The sequence below is a fragment of the Oncorhynchus gorbuscha genome, linkage group LG21 (genome assembly GCF_021184085.1).
Source record: "Oncorhynchus gorbuscha isolate QuinsamMale2020 ecotype Even-year linkage group LG21, OgorEven_v1.0, whole genome shotgun sequence".
Taxonomy (NCBI): domain Eukaryota; kingdom Metazoa; phylum Chordata; class Actinopteri; order Salmoniformes; family Salmonidae; genus Oncorhynchus; species Oncorhynchus gorbuscha.
The window spans coordinates 36,654,865-36,668,481 of NC_060193.1; the positions used below are offsets into that span (position 1 = coordinate 36,654,865).

At 44.2% G+C, this 13,617-nt stretch overlaps 1 protein-coding gene across 1 annotated transcript in view; it reads right to left on the reverse strand.

Moving 5' to 3' along the window:
* The window catches only part of fer1l4 (fer-1 like family member 4), a 127,028-nt gene that overhangs the window by 71,130 nt on the left and 42,281 nt on the right, over positions 1–13,617 (reverse strand). Inside the window, exons 21-22 of the mRNA XM_046319359.1 lie at positions 12,438–12,525; positions 12,025–12,141 (exon numbers count right to left, since the gene is read on the reverse strand). Of these exons, the coding sequence (XP_046175315.1) occupies positions 12,025–12,141; positions 12,438–12,525 (205 nt within the window). The remainder of the gene's footprint in view (positions 1–12,024; positions 12,142–12,437; positions 12,526–13,617) is intronic.

Consider the following 13,617-nt stretch of genomic DNA (forward strand, 5'->3'; position numbering starts at 1 on the left):
ATGTTATGATTACTGTGTTATGGGCTACCTTCACCTGTGTGACTGTGTTAGTTTTGTATGGACGTGGTTGATTGTGTGTATGTATGAAAGTTATAATTTCCAGGACTCTGGAGAAATCAATGACGATTCAGATGGTGAGATATGGGCAGATTCCAAGTTCTGACCCGTGGGATATGGATCTACTGAACAAGGGGATGAATCCGGATCTTTCATCATTGGGGAATTTATGTTTGATGAGACTAGTGTTGAGATGAAGGGGAATTAGATTGTACTTTGTTTCAAAGATTAGACTGTTTTTTTGATGAAGATTGTAACGAAAATCCTGATAAGAAGAGTTATGATTCTGATGTAGGTTTAAAAACAGTTGGTGTTTAGGTTTGATTTGATTTGATCAAATCAAATCAAATTTTATTTGTCACATACACATGGTTAGCAAATGTTAATGCGAGTGTAGCGAAATGCTTGTGCTTCTAGTTCCGACAATGCAGTGATAACCAACAAGTAAGCTAACTAACAATTCCAAAACTACTGTCTTATACACAGTGTAAGGGGATAAAGAATATGTACATAAGGATATATGAATGAGTGATGGTACAGAGCAGCATACAGTAGATGGTATCGAGTACAGTATATACATATGAGATGAGTATGTAAACAAAGTAAACAAAGTGGCATAGTTAAAGTGGCTAGTGATACATGTATTGCATAAGGATGCAGTCGATGATGTAGAGTACAGTATATACGTATGCATATGAGATGAATAATGTAGGGTACGTAACATTATATAAGGTAGCATTGTTTAAAGTGTCTAGAGATATATTTACATCATTTCCCATCAATTCCCATTATTAGAGTGGCTGGAGTTGGGTCAGTGTCAATGACAGTGTGTTGGCAGCAGCCACTCAATGTTAGTGGTGGCTGTTTAACAGTCTGATGGCCTTGAGATAGAAGCTGTTTTTCAGTCTCTCGGTCCCAGCTTTGATGCACCTGTACTGACCTCGCCTTCTGGATGATAGTGGGGTGAACAGGCAGTGGCTCGGGTGGTTGGTGTCCTTGATGATCTTTATGGCCTTCCTGTAACATCGGGTGGTGTAGGTGTCCTGGAGGGCAGGTAGTTTGCCCACAGTGATGCGTTGTGCAGACCTCACTACCCTCTGGAGAGCCTTACGGTTGAGGACGGAGCAGTTGCCGTACCAGGCGGTGATACAGCCCGCCAGGATGCTCTCGATTGTGCATCTGTAGAAGTTTGTGAGTGCTTTTGGTGACAAGCCAAATTTCTTCAGCCTCCTGAGGTTGAAGAGGCGCTGCTGCGCCTTCTTCACGACGCTGTCAGTGTAAGTGGACCAATTCAGTTTGTCTGTGATGTGTATGCCGAGGAACTTAAAACTTGCTACCCTCTCCACTACTGTTCCATCGATGTGGATAGGGGGGTGTTCCCTCTGCTGTTTCCTGAAGTCCACAATCATCTCCTTAGTTTTGTTGACGTTGAGTGTGAGGTTATTCTCCTGACACCACACTCCGAGGGCCCTCACCTCCTCCCTGTAGGCCGTCTCGTCGTTGTTGCTAATCAAGCCTACCACTGTTGTGTCGTCCGCAAACTTGATGATTGAGTTGGAGGCGTGCGTGGACACGCAGTCGTGGGTGAACAGGGAGTACAGGAGAGGGCTCAGAATGCACCCTTGTGGGGCCCCCGTGTTGAGGATCAGCGTTGCCCGTCAGGAAGTCCAGTACCCAGTTGCACAGGGCGGGGTCGAGACCCAGGCTCTCGAGCTTGATGACGAGCTTGGAGGGTACTATGGTGTCGAATGCCGAGCTGTAGTCGATGAACAGCATTCTCACATAGGTATTCCTCTTGTCCAGGTGGGTTAGGGCAGTGTGCAGTGTGGTTGAGATTGCATCGTCTGTGGACCTATTTGGGCGGTAAGCAAATTGGAGTGGGTCTAGGGTGTCAGGTAGGGTGGAGGTGATATGGTCCTTGACTAGTCTCTCAAAGCACTTCATGATGACGGAAGTGAGTGCTACGGGGCGGTAGTCGTTTAGCTCAGTTACCTTAGCTTTCTTGGGAACAGGAACAATGGTGGCCCTCTTGAAGCTGTTCGTGGGAACAGCAGACTGGTATAGGCATTGATTGAATATGTCCGTAAACACACCGGCCAGCTGGTCTGCGCATGCTCTGAGGGCGCGGCTGGGGATGCCGTCTGGGCCTGCAGCCTTGCGAGGGTTAACACGTTTAAATGTCTTACTCACCTCGGCTGCAGTGAAGGAGAGACCGCATTTTTTCGTTGCAGGCCGTGTCAGTGGCACTGGATTGTCCTCAAAGCGGGCAAAAAAGTTATTTAGTCTGCCTGGGAGCAAGACATCCTGGTCTGTGACTGGGCTGGGTTTCTTCTTGTAGTCCGTGATTGATTGTAGACCCTGCCACATGCCTCTTGTGTCTGAGCCGTTGAATTGAGATTCTACTTTGTCTCTGTACTGACGCTTAGCTTGTTTAATAGCCTTGCGGAGGGAATAGCTGCACTGTTTGTATTCGGTCATGTTGCCAGACACCTTGCCCTGATTAAAAGCAGTGGTTCGCACTTTCAGTTTCACGCGAATGCTGCCATCAATCCACGGTTTCTGGTTAGGGAATGTTTTTATCGTTGCTATGGGAACGACATCTTCAACGCACGTTCTAATGAACTCTAGATTTGATTAATGATGGGTGAAGAGTCTGATAAAGCTTTATAATAAGGTTAATTGTAGGTCTATTCGTATGATAAATCTGATAAACCTTTATAATAAGGTTAGTTAAGTTTATTCATATTTGTATTTTTTAGGTTTGATAAAACTAGATGTAGTTTTAAGAATGTTCTTTGATGTTCCAATAGTGGAGAAGAGTATATCTTTTAGACAGACTGGAATGTTTGTTTTATCAGGGGAGTAGAAGACAATCTCCAGACCTGAAGACACTGCGCTATTGTGTGGATCGGAGAAAGTCTGAGAACTGATGACGTCATTTTGATCTTCTCTTTAAAATGTAATGTTCTTTGTATTTTGGGTCAGTACTCTCTTGAATTAAACGCTGTTACCTGACTTTTAAGACCGGAGCTCTGTCCATTTCTTATAAAAATATTGGGTCTTACAATCCCATAGAATGCATTTACAGAGTAATTAATTCTGATTGGGAAATAATTTAGAATTCCTTTAACAGACACCCACACAAACAGCACCAAGCCTGGCCTGCTGAAAGAGTGATGGACTCCATCCAAGCTGGAGGGGTGCTCTTATTTTATCTATCAACATAGACAAGGCTCTAACTATATCTCACATCTCAAAATAGTGTTAGGTCCCACACTTCCAAGGCAGTCACAGTCAATGAACTAATCACTGATCGTAACCTTGATGTGATTGGCCTGACTGAAACATGGATCAAGCCTAATTCATTTACTGTGTTAAATGAGGTCTCTCCTCATTATAAATAGCATGAGCACGTCATCAGAGCGTGACGTGTGTTTGTTGTTGTTGTTGAATGTTGTCAAACGCCAAAACTGAAACCTGTCTTACGCTGGAACCTGAACTAAAGACCTTGGTTTAAAAGCTGACATTGTTATTATATACTTGTATTTTCTTTTGAATCCTGCGGCTCTGTTGGGCTAAATTGCTGTGAGCGCTGCTATCTGACCCGGGATCCTGCCAGATTCGGTATAGGGGGAGAGACGTGAAAGCCCAGCTATCCTAGCTGGCTCGGCAGACTCAAATGGAGGCTGCTATTGAACGTTTCCAGCGTTGCAGGAGCTGTGTTTACTTTGCTTTGTTTCGGGACAATGTGGACCACATTGACTTTCAATGTAGCAACTGCTTGCTTGCGGAGGACTACCGGAGCAAAGTAGCTACTCTTAGAAAGCAAGTAGAAAACCTACATAAGCTACTGGGGAACCCACGCCCACCTACTTTTTTTTTCTTCCACCCCAGTTTCGCCGCCGTGTCAGCTCTCCACAGCCGACTAGCCAGTACTAGGCAGAGTTCCATCTCAAAGGGGTCTCCCCCTTCCCTGGAGAACAGAGCTGATCTCGACCCAACCAACCAGCCATGGAGGTACGTCACACGCCGTGGAAGTGGAAGAAGGCGTGCTCTGGCAACGGGGCTCTCCATGGAGATGTTGACACAGACCAGTAACAGCTTTGCCGCGCGCTGGATCCAGAGGTTCCTTGGTGGCTTCTGTATCTTCGTCCTGGGTTCTGTCTCCCTCTCCGGTGGCTTCTACCTCGGGTTCAGATTCTCGGAGCTCCCAGCCTCACCAGACCGTGATGCTGCCTGAGAGAGACAAGCCCATTCAACATCACCAGCTGTCATCGTAGGCAGCACTATGGTGAGAAATATCTCGGTCCCCAAGTCAAAAAACCCTGTGCTACCCAGGAGCATAAGTACAGGACATAACAAGGCTGCTTCCGACTGTTCTACCACAGATGCCCGGGAGCTGACACAGTTGTAGTCCATGTGGGGTCAAACGACATCAGGAGGGCTATTTCAAAACATTTGACAATGGATTTTGTCACTTGATTGAGTCTGTAATACCATCATGTTTCAAGCAGACCACCATAGTCCCGGTGCCCAAGACCACAAAGGCAACCTGCCTAAATGACTACAGACCTGTAGCACTTATGTCCATAGCCATGAAGTGCTTTGAAAGGTTGGGAATGGCTCACATCAACACCATTATCCCACAAACCCTAGACCCACTTCAATTTGCATACTGCACAAACAGATTTTCAGATTTACTGATTCCACACTGCCCTTAACCACCTGGACAAAAGGAACACTTATGTGAGAATGCTATTAATTGACTACAGCTCAGCATTCAACACCATAGTACCCTCAAAGCTCATCACTAAGCTAAGGATCCTGGGACTAAACACCTCCCGCTGCAACTGGATCCTGGACTTCCTGACGGGCCGCCCCCAGGTGGTGAGGGTAGGTAGCAACACATCTGCCATGCTGATCCTCAACACTGGAGCTCCCTAGGGTTGCGTGATCCCTGTTCACCCACGGCTGCATGGCCAGGCACGACTTCAACACCATTATTAAGTTTTCAGACGACACAAAAGTGGTAGGCCTGATCACCGACAACGTTGAGACAGCCTACAGGGAGGAGGTCAGAGACCTGGCCGGGTGGTGCCAGAATAACAATCTATCCCTCAACGTAACCAAGACAAAGGAGATGATTGTGGACTACAGGAAAAGGAGGACCAAGAACACCCCCATTCTCATCGACGGGGCTGTAATGGAGCAGGTTGAGAGCTTCAAGTTCCTTGGTGTCCATCACATCACCAACAAACTATCATCGTCCAAACAAACCATGACAGTCGTGAAGAGGGCACGACAAAGCCTATTCCACCTCAGGATACTAAAAAGATTTGGAATAGGTCCTGAGATCCACAAAAGGTTATACAGCTGCAACATCGAGAGCATGCTGACTGGTTGCATCACTGCCTGGTACAGCAATTGCTCGGCCTCTGACCCCAAAGCACCGAGCCCATACGGGAGTTGTAGCACTACACCAGACGGTGTCAGAGGAAGGCCCTAAAAATTATCAAAGATCCCAGCCACCACTTCATAGACTGTTCTCTCTAATACCACATGGCTAGCGGTACCGGAGTGCCAAGTCTTGGACAAAAAGTCTTCTCAACAGTTTTTGCCCGAAGCCATAAGACTCCTAAACAGGAAATTGCCACCCGGGTGACGCAGTGGTCGGACCTCCCAGTCGTGGGGCGATGGACAATTGGCCGAGCGTCGTCCGGGTTAGGGAGGGTTTGGCCGGTAGGGATATCCTTGTCTCATCGCTCACTAGCAACTCGTGTGGCGGGCCGGGTGCAGTGCACGCTAACCAGGTCGCCAGGTGCACAGTGTTTCCTCCAACACATTGGTGCGGCTGGCTTCCGGGTTGGATGCATGCTGTGTTAACCTGTTACTCCTACCCCCTACTTTTTCGAACATTCTGTTAAAAATTGCGCAACATTTCAGCGCCCTGCTTCTCATGCCAGGAATATAGTATATGCATATGATTAGTATGTGTGGATAGAAAACACTCAGACGTTTATACAACTGGTTAAATCACGGCTGTGACTATAACAGAACGTGCGTTTCATCGAAAAGCGCAGGAAAATCTTATCACTGAAAATTGGAAAATATATCAATGCGCCACTTGCATGTATTGTCTATGGGAAAGCAAATTACCTGGAGCCGAGATTGCAATTCCTACAGCTTCCACACGATGTCAACAGTCTTGTCAATTGCCTAGGCTTTGTTTCTTGGTCAAACGAAGAAGAGACAGCGCATTTCTTCAGGTCTCGGACCGGATATTTTGGTTGAGATTTACCCGGACATTATTTCCAGACGTACCTCTATAGAATATACATCGCCTCGTGATCAATTTGGTCTCTTATTAACGTTTACTAATACCTAAAGTTGCATTACAAAAGTATTTCGAAGTGTTTTGTGAAAGTTTATCGTCGACTTTTCTCATTTTAAAAAATGACGTTACAAGATGCTATTTTTTTCCGTTTATCACACAGTCTTCATAGATCGATATCTAGGCTATATATGGACCGATTTAATCGAAAAAAAGACCCAATAGTGATTATGGGACATCTAGGAGTGCCAACAAAGAAGATGGTCAAAGGTAATGAATGTTTTATATTTTATTTGTGCGGTTTGTGTAGCGCCGACTATGCTAATTATGTTGTTTACGTCCCCTGCGGTTCTTTTGGGGTGTTACATGCTATCAGATAATAGCTTCTCATGCTTTCGCCGAAAAGCATTTTAAAAATCTGACTTGTTGCCTGGATTCACAACAAGTGTAGCTTTAATTCAATACCCTGCATGTGTATTTTAATGAACGTTTGAGTTTGAACTAGTACTATTAGCATTTAGCGTAGTGCATTTGCATTTCCAGATGTCTAGATGGGACGCCTGCGTGTCAGGTAGGCGCAAGAGGTTAAGGAGCAGTGCGGCTTGGTTGGGTTATGTTTCGGAGGACACATGGCTTTCGACCTTTGTCTCTCCCGAGCCCGTACGGGAGTTGTAGCGATGAGACAAGATAGTAACTACTAACAATTGGATACCACGAAAAAAAACAACTCTTGAACAGGTAATCAAATGGCTACCATTGGCTACACAATTTGCATTGTGTGCCCCACCCAACTGCTACTCCCACCCAACTACTATCATATATGCATAGTCACTTTAACTATACATTCATGTACATACTACCTCAATTGGGCCGACCAACCACTGCTTCCGCACATTGGCTAACCGGGCTATCTGCATTGTGTCCCACCACCCGCCAACCCCTCTTTTACACTACTGCTACTCTTGTTCATCATATATGCATAGTCACTTTAACCATTTCACTTTAACTACATACTACCTCAATCAGCCTGACAACCAGTGTCAGTTACACATCTGGCCAAAAGACTACTGTAGTAACTTTAATTGATTAATTTTGTATGCACTTTGAAGGAGGTAAACCGGATTATTGAATGAAGCGCGCAAGCTAAACTTTGGAGATATTTTTGGGGATATAAAGAAAGACTTTCTCGAACAAAATGACCATTTGTGATGTAGCTGGGACCTTTTGGAGTGCCAACAGAAGATCTTCAAGGGTAAGGCATTTTTTTTATCGCTATTACTGACTTTCGTGCCTGGCTGATTGGAAAATGTTTTTAATGCTTTTGTGTGCTGGATGCTGTACTCAGATAATCACAAGGTGTGCTTTCGCCGTAAAGCCTTTTTGAAATCTGACACAGTGGCTAGATTAACAAGAAGTTACACTTTTTTTCTGATGTATTTTCATGAATGTTAAATATGGCTTTTTCTGTCATTTGAATTTCACGCTCTGCAATTACACCAAATGTTGTCGAGGTGGGTCGCAAGCGCCACGTCTAGCCCAAAGAGGTTTTTAACATATGTAGTCTAAGAAACAAGGTCCATGAAGTCAATAACTTGCTTGTAACAGATGACATTCATATTCTGACTATCTCTGAAACTTACTTACAGTAGATAATACCTTTGATGATACAGTGGTAGCAATACATGGTTAAAACATCTACCGAATAGACAGAAATGCCAACGGAGGCGGTGTTGCTGTCTATATTCAGAACCACATTCCTGTAAAGCTTAGAGACGATCTAATGTTAAATACTGTTGAAGTAATATGGCTACAGGTTCATCTGCCTCACCTAAAGCCCAGTCTTGTGGGAAGCTGCTATAGACCACCAAGTGCTAACAGTCAGTATCTGGATAATATGTGTGAAATGCTTGATAATGTATGTGATATCAACAGAGAAGTATATTTTATGTGTGCTTTAAATAGACTGGCTATCATCAAGCTGCCCACTCAGGAAAATACTTCAAGCTGTAACAAGTGCCTGCAACCTGGATCAAGTTGTCTGTCACCCTACCAGGGTATTTACAAACAGCACAGGAATGAAATCAACATGTATTGATCACATCTTTACTAATGCTGCAGATATTTGCAGATAGAAAATTGACGAGGATAATAGCAGACGATATTGCCACTCCTATTTGCCACATCTTCAAATTAAGCCAACTAGAGAGCATATGCCCGCAGGCCTGGAGAGTTGCTAAAGTCATTCCGCTACCCAAGAATAGTAAAGCCCCCTCTACTGGCTCAAATAGCCGACCAATCAGCCTGTTACCAACCCTTAGTAAAGTTCTGGAAAAAATTGTGTTTAATCAGATACAATGCAATTTCACAGTAAACAAATTGACAACTGAATTTTAGCATGCTTATAGGGAAGTACACTCAACAAGCACATGTGTTCTTTAATGTAAGCCTATCAAATATAATCCAGTTAGAATCAGGAATTCCCCAGGGTAGCTGTTTAGGCCCCTTGGTTTTTTCAATTTTTACTAACGACATGCCACTGACTTTGAATAAAGCCAGAGTGTCTATATGTATGCGAATGACTCCACACTATACACATCAGCTACTACAGCAACACTCAACAAAGAGCAGCTTTTAGTTTCAGAGTGGGTGTCAAGGAATAAGTTAGCCCTAAATATTTATATAACTGAAAGCATTGTATTTGTAACAAAACACTCACTAAACCCTAAATCTTGCAATAAATCATGTGGAAATCGAGCAAGTTGACATGACTAAACTGCTTGGAGTAACCCTAGATTGTAAACAGTCATGGTCAAAACATATTGATGCAGTAGTAGCTAAGATGGTGGAAAGTCTGTCTGTAATAAAGCGATGCTCTGCCTTCTTAACAACACTATCAACAAGGCAGTTCCTACAGGCCCTAGTTTTGTTGCACCTTGACTACTGTGCAGTTGTGTGGTGAGGTGCCACAAAAAATGACTTAGGAAAATTGCAATTGGCGCGGCTGGCCCTTGGATGTACACAGAGAGCTAATATTAATAATATGCATGTCCATCTCTCCTGGCTGAAAGTGGAGGAGAGATTGACTTCATCATTACTTATTTTTAAAGAAGTATTGACATGTTGAATGCACCCAGATGTCTGTATATACTACTGTCACACAGCTCGGACACCCATGCATACCCCACAAGACATGCCACAAGAGGTCTCTTCAGTCCCAAAATCCAGAACAGACTATGGGAGGTACACAGTACTACATAGAGCCATGACTACATGGAACTCTATTCCACATCAAGTAACTGACGCAAGCAGTAAAATTCGATTTAGAAAACATTTTAAAAAACACCTTTTGGAACAGTGGGGACTGTGAAGCATCACAAACACTGGCACACACACACACACACACACACACACACACACACACACACACACACACACACACACACACACACACACACACACACACACACACACACACACACACACACACACACACACACACACACACACACACACACACAACTGTAGATATGTGATGGTAGTAGTGGAGTAGTGGCCTGAGGGCACACATTGTGTTGTGAAATCCGTGTATGTATTATAATGTTTTTAAAATTATATAAAGTGCCCTCATTTTGCTGGACCTCACGAAGATGACTGCATTTTTGTCCTTTGAGTATCTAGTCATGGAATCTATGCAGCCTACTAGGCCATATACAGCATTCCTCACTGAGTTCCCTGAATTCCTTTTGGACTTCATAGTCATGGCAGATCATTTTGAGGACTTCAATATTCACATGAAAATGTCCACAGACCCACTCCAAAAAGCTATTGGAGCCATCATCATCGGACAAAACCCACTGTCTCCAAACATACGCATTGCCACATTCAAACCCTGGATCTAGTGTTGTCCCATGGAATAAATATTGTGGATCTAAATGACCGGTAGTGTAAATCCAAAATTATGTGGAGTGATTTAAAGCTTGCCGCCATTGCACCCTGGAAAATGGGAAACACGTTCTCTGAAGTGATGAATCACGCTTCACCATCTGGCAGTCCGACTGACGAATCTGGGTTTGGCGGATTCCAGGAGAACGCTACCTGCCCAAATTCATAGAGCCAACTATAAAGTTTGGTGGAATAGGAATAATGGTCTGGGTCTGTTTTTCATGGTTTGGGCTAGGCCCCTTAGGTCCAGTGAAGGGAAATCACTACAGCATACAATGACATTCTAGATGAGTCTGTGCTTCCAACTTTGTGGGAATAGTTTGGGGAAGGCCCTTCTCTGTTTCAGCATGACAATGCCCCTGTGCAAGCAAGGTCCATACCGAAATTGTTTGTTGAAATCTGTGTGGAAGAACTTGACTGGCCTGCACAGAGGCCTGACCTCAACTCCATCGAACACCTTTGGGATGAATTGGTACACCGACTGTGAGCTAGTTCTAATCGCCGAACATCAGTGCCCGACCTCACTAACATTCTTGAAGCTGAATGGCAGCAAGTCCCCGCAGCAATGTTCCAACATCTATTGGAAAGCCATCCCAAAAGAGTGGAGACAATTATAGCAGCAAAGGGAGCACCAACTCTTTATTAATACCCATGATTTTGGAATGAGATGTTCGACGAGCAGGTGTCCACATACACTACATGACCAAAGGTCTCTCTTCGATTTGGTCCTGCCGTACATACCGACACGTAAACTATGCCTCCTTATTTTCCCTAGAATTTCTAAGCAAACAGATGGAGGCAGGGCTTTCTCCTGTAGAACTACATTTTTATGGAATGGTCTACCTATCCAGGTGAGATACGCAGATTTGGTCTCGACCTTTAAGTCTTTACCGAAGACTTATCTCATCGGTAGGTCCTATGATTGAGTGTAGTCTGGTCCAGGGGTGCGAAGGTGAATGGCAAATGACGAACCACCCTTGCTGTCTCTGCCTGGCCGTCTCCCCTCTCCACTGGGATTTTCTGCCTCTGAACCTATTAAGGGGGCTGAGTCACTGGCTTACTAGTGCTCTTCCATGCCGTCCCTAGGAGGGATACATCACTCCAGGTTTTCTTCACTATACTCTACTTGAGTGGGTTGAGTCACTGATGTGATCTTCCTGTCCAGTTTTGTGCCCCCTCGGGCTAGTGCGGTGGAGGAGATCTTCGTGGGCTATACTCAGCGTTGTCTCAGGGAAGTAAGTTTGTGGTCTGTTGATATCCTTTTAGTGGTGTGGAGGCTGTGCTTTGTCAAAGTGGGTGGGGTTATATCCTGTCTGGATGGCCCTATCTGGGGGCTATCGTCAAACTCAGTGTCCACAGACCCCCCTGTGTCACAGCCTCCAGTATATATGCTGCAATAGTCTATGTGCCGGTGGGCTAGTGTCAGTCTGTCCTATTTGGTGAAATTGTCCTCTGCCTTATCTGGTGTCCTGTGTGAACTTAAGTATGCTCCTAATTCTCCCATTTCTCTCTCTGTCTCTCCCCTCCCAGAGGACCTGAGCATTAGGATCATGCCTCAGGACTATCTGGCCTAATTACTCCTGGCTGTCCCCTTTGTGGCATCTGCTAATGTAAAAAGGGCTTTATAAATACATTTGTTTGAATTCGATTGAAAGACCCAATCCCACCCCTGCAAAGTCCTCGCTTCGACTCACTTCTTTCGTCAGGAGTTGTAGCCTCTTTAGGATCCTTTTGGCGTCTGTCAGTCTTTCCTTCACTGTACGTCTGGTCACCTTCCGCTTCACTCGCAGAGACTGCTTGGCTAGGACAATCTGGGGAAAGAGATATATATTTACATAAAAGAAAAGATGAAACAGTACATCATATAACATTATTACACCACTACATATCTACAATACAAAATGTATAATACCACCATACAACAATATTACAATGTATGTGTGTGTAGAGTGTGTATGCATGTGTCTGTACCTGTGTGTGTCTCTTCATAGATACCATATCACAGGATAGAAACATAGTATCAATATAATCAGTGAGAATTGTGTTTGTAATGTGGATTGAGATAATAACGGATGAGATTAATGACTCATGTTTAAGCCTCACTCACAATGTTCTTCTTGATAAACTCCTTGCGGAATTTGTCCAAGTTGTTGCGCTTCGCTGGTGTCTTCCTATCTGAGTTGGAGTTGTACTGCCTTCAGGGCAAGGAGAAACACGGTCATTTTTATTATTAAATTGTTTTATTTATTTAACCCTTATTTTACCAGGTAAGCTGACTGAGAACACATTCTCATATAAAGCAACGACCTGGGGAATAGTTACAGGGGAGAGGAGGGGGGATGAATGTACCAATTGGCAGCTGGGTATGATTGATAATGTCAACTAGGTTGTTGTGGTCAGAGAGACGTCGTAAATTCCTGAGGATCTCCTCATGGACACACAGTATAGAGAGAGTAGATTTTTGTGTAGAACAAAGGAATTCCTTCCACCTCACAGAACTTGAGGTACGAACAAATGTAAAAAAAAAATTAAGTATAAAAGATCGGTTAAGAATCCAGCTACCAACTGGTCCGTTTGTCACAACTTGGGGAAGCTCATTGGAGACGGTGTGGCCATATTACCATAACGCTGTTTATATAATAGCGTCAGATATGAGGTTTAGATCTAATTGTTGTATAAGATGAATGAGTGAGTATGATACTGTTTGGTCCTTCTGTAGCTCAGTTGGTAGAACATGGCGCTTGTAACGCCAGGGTAGTGGGTTCGATCCCCGGGACCACCCATACGTAGAATGTATGCACACATGACTGTAAGTCGCTTTGGATAAAAGCGTCTGCTAAATGGCATATATTATTATTATTATTATTATTGTAAAACTGTGCAATGTGATTTTGGACTGTTTAATGAAGGAAAAAGGGAATTAGAGATCAACTAAATCAGACGACCGCCCCTGAACCCAGTTAGGGTCAGGCGTCCTGGGACAGCCCTTTTCTGCCTTCTGAATAAAACCCCCACTCGGGTTTTCGATCAGCAGACCGAGCTTACCTCAATTACGAGATGGCTAAAGGTTGCAGACCATGCTTTTCTCCATTAGGAGGAGACAAAGGTTGTAGACCATTGCTGAATCTTCTAACCATAGCACATGGTTAAACTCTTAGACTATCGATACCGACAGAATAAGAACAAGTCTTTGATATTAATTACTAGTCTGCAGCTAGGAATTCGGTATCATTGAACGCAAAGAACGACAACCACCGAAACACCCATTCTATAACGAATGAATGTCA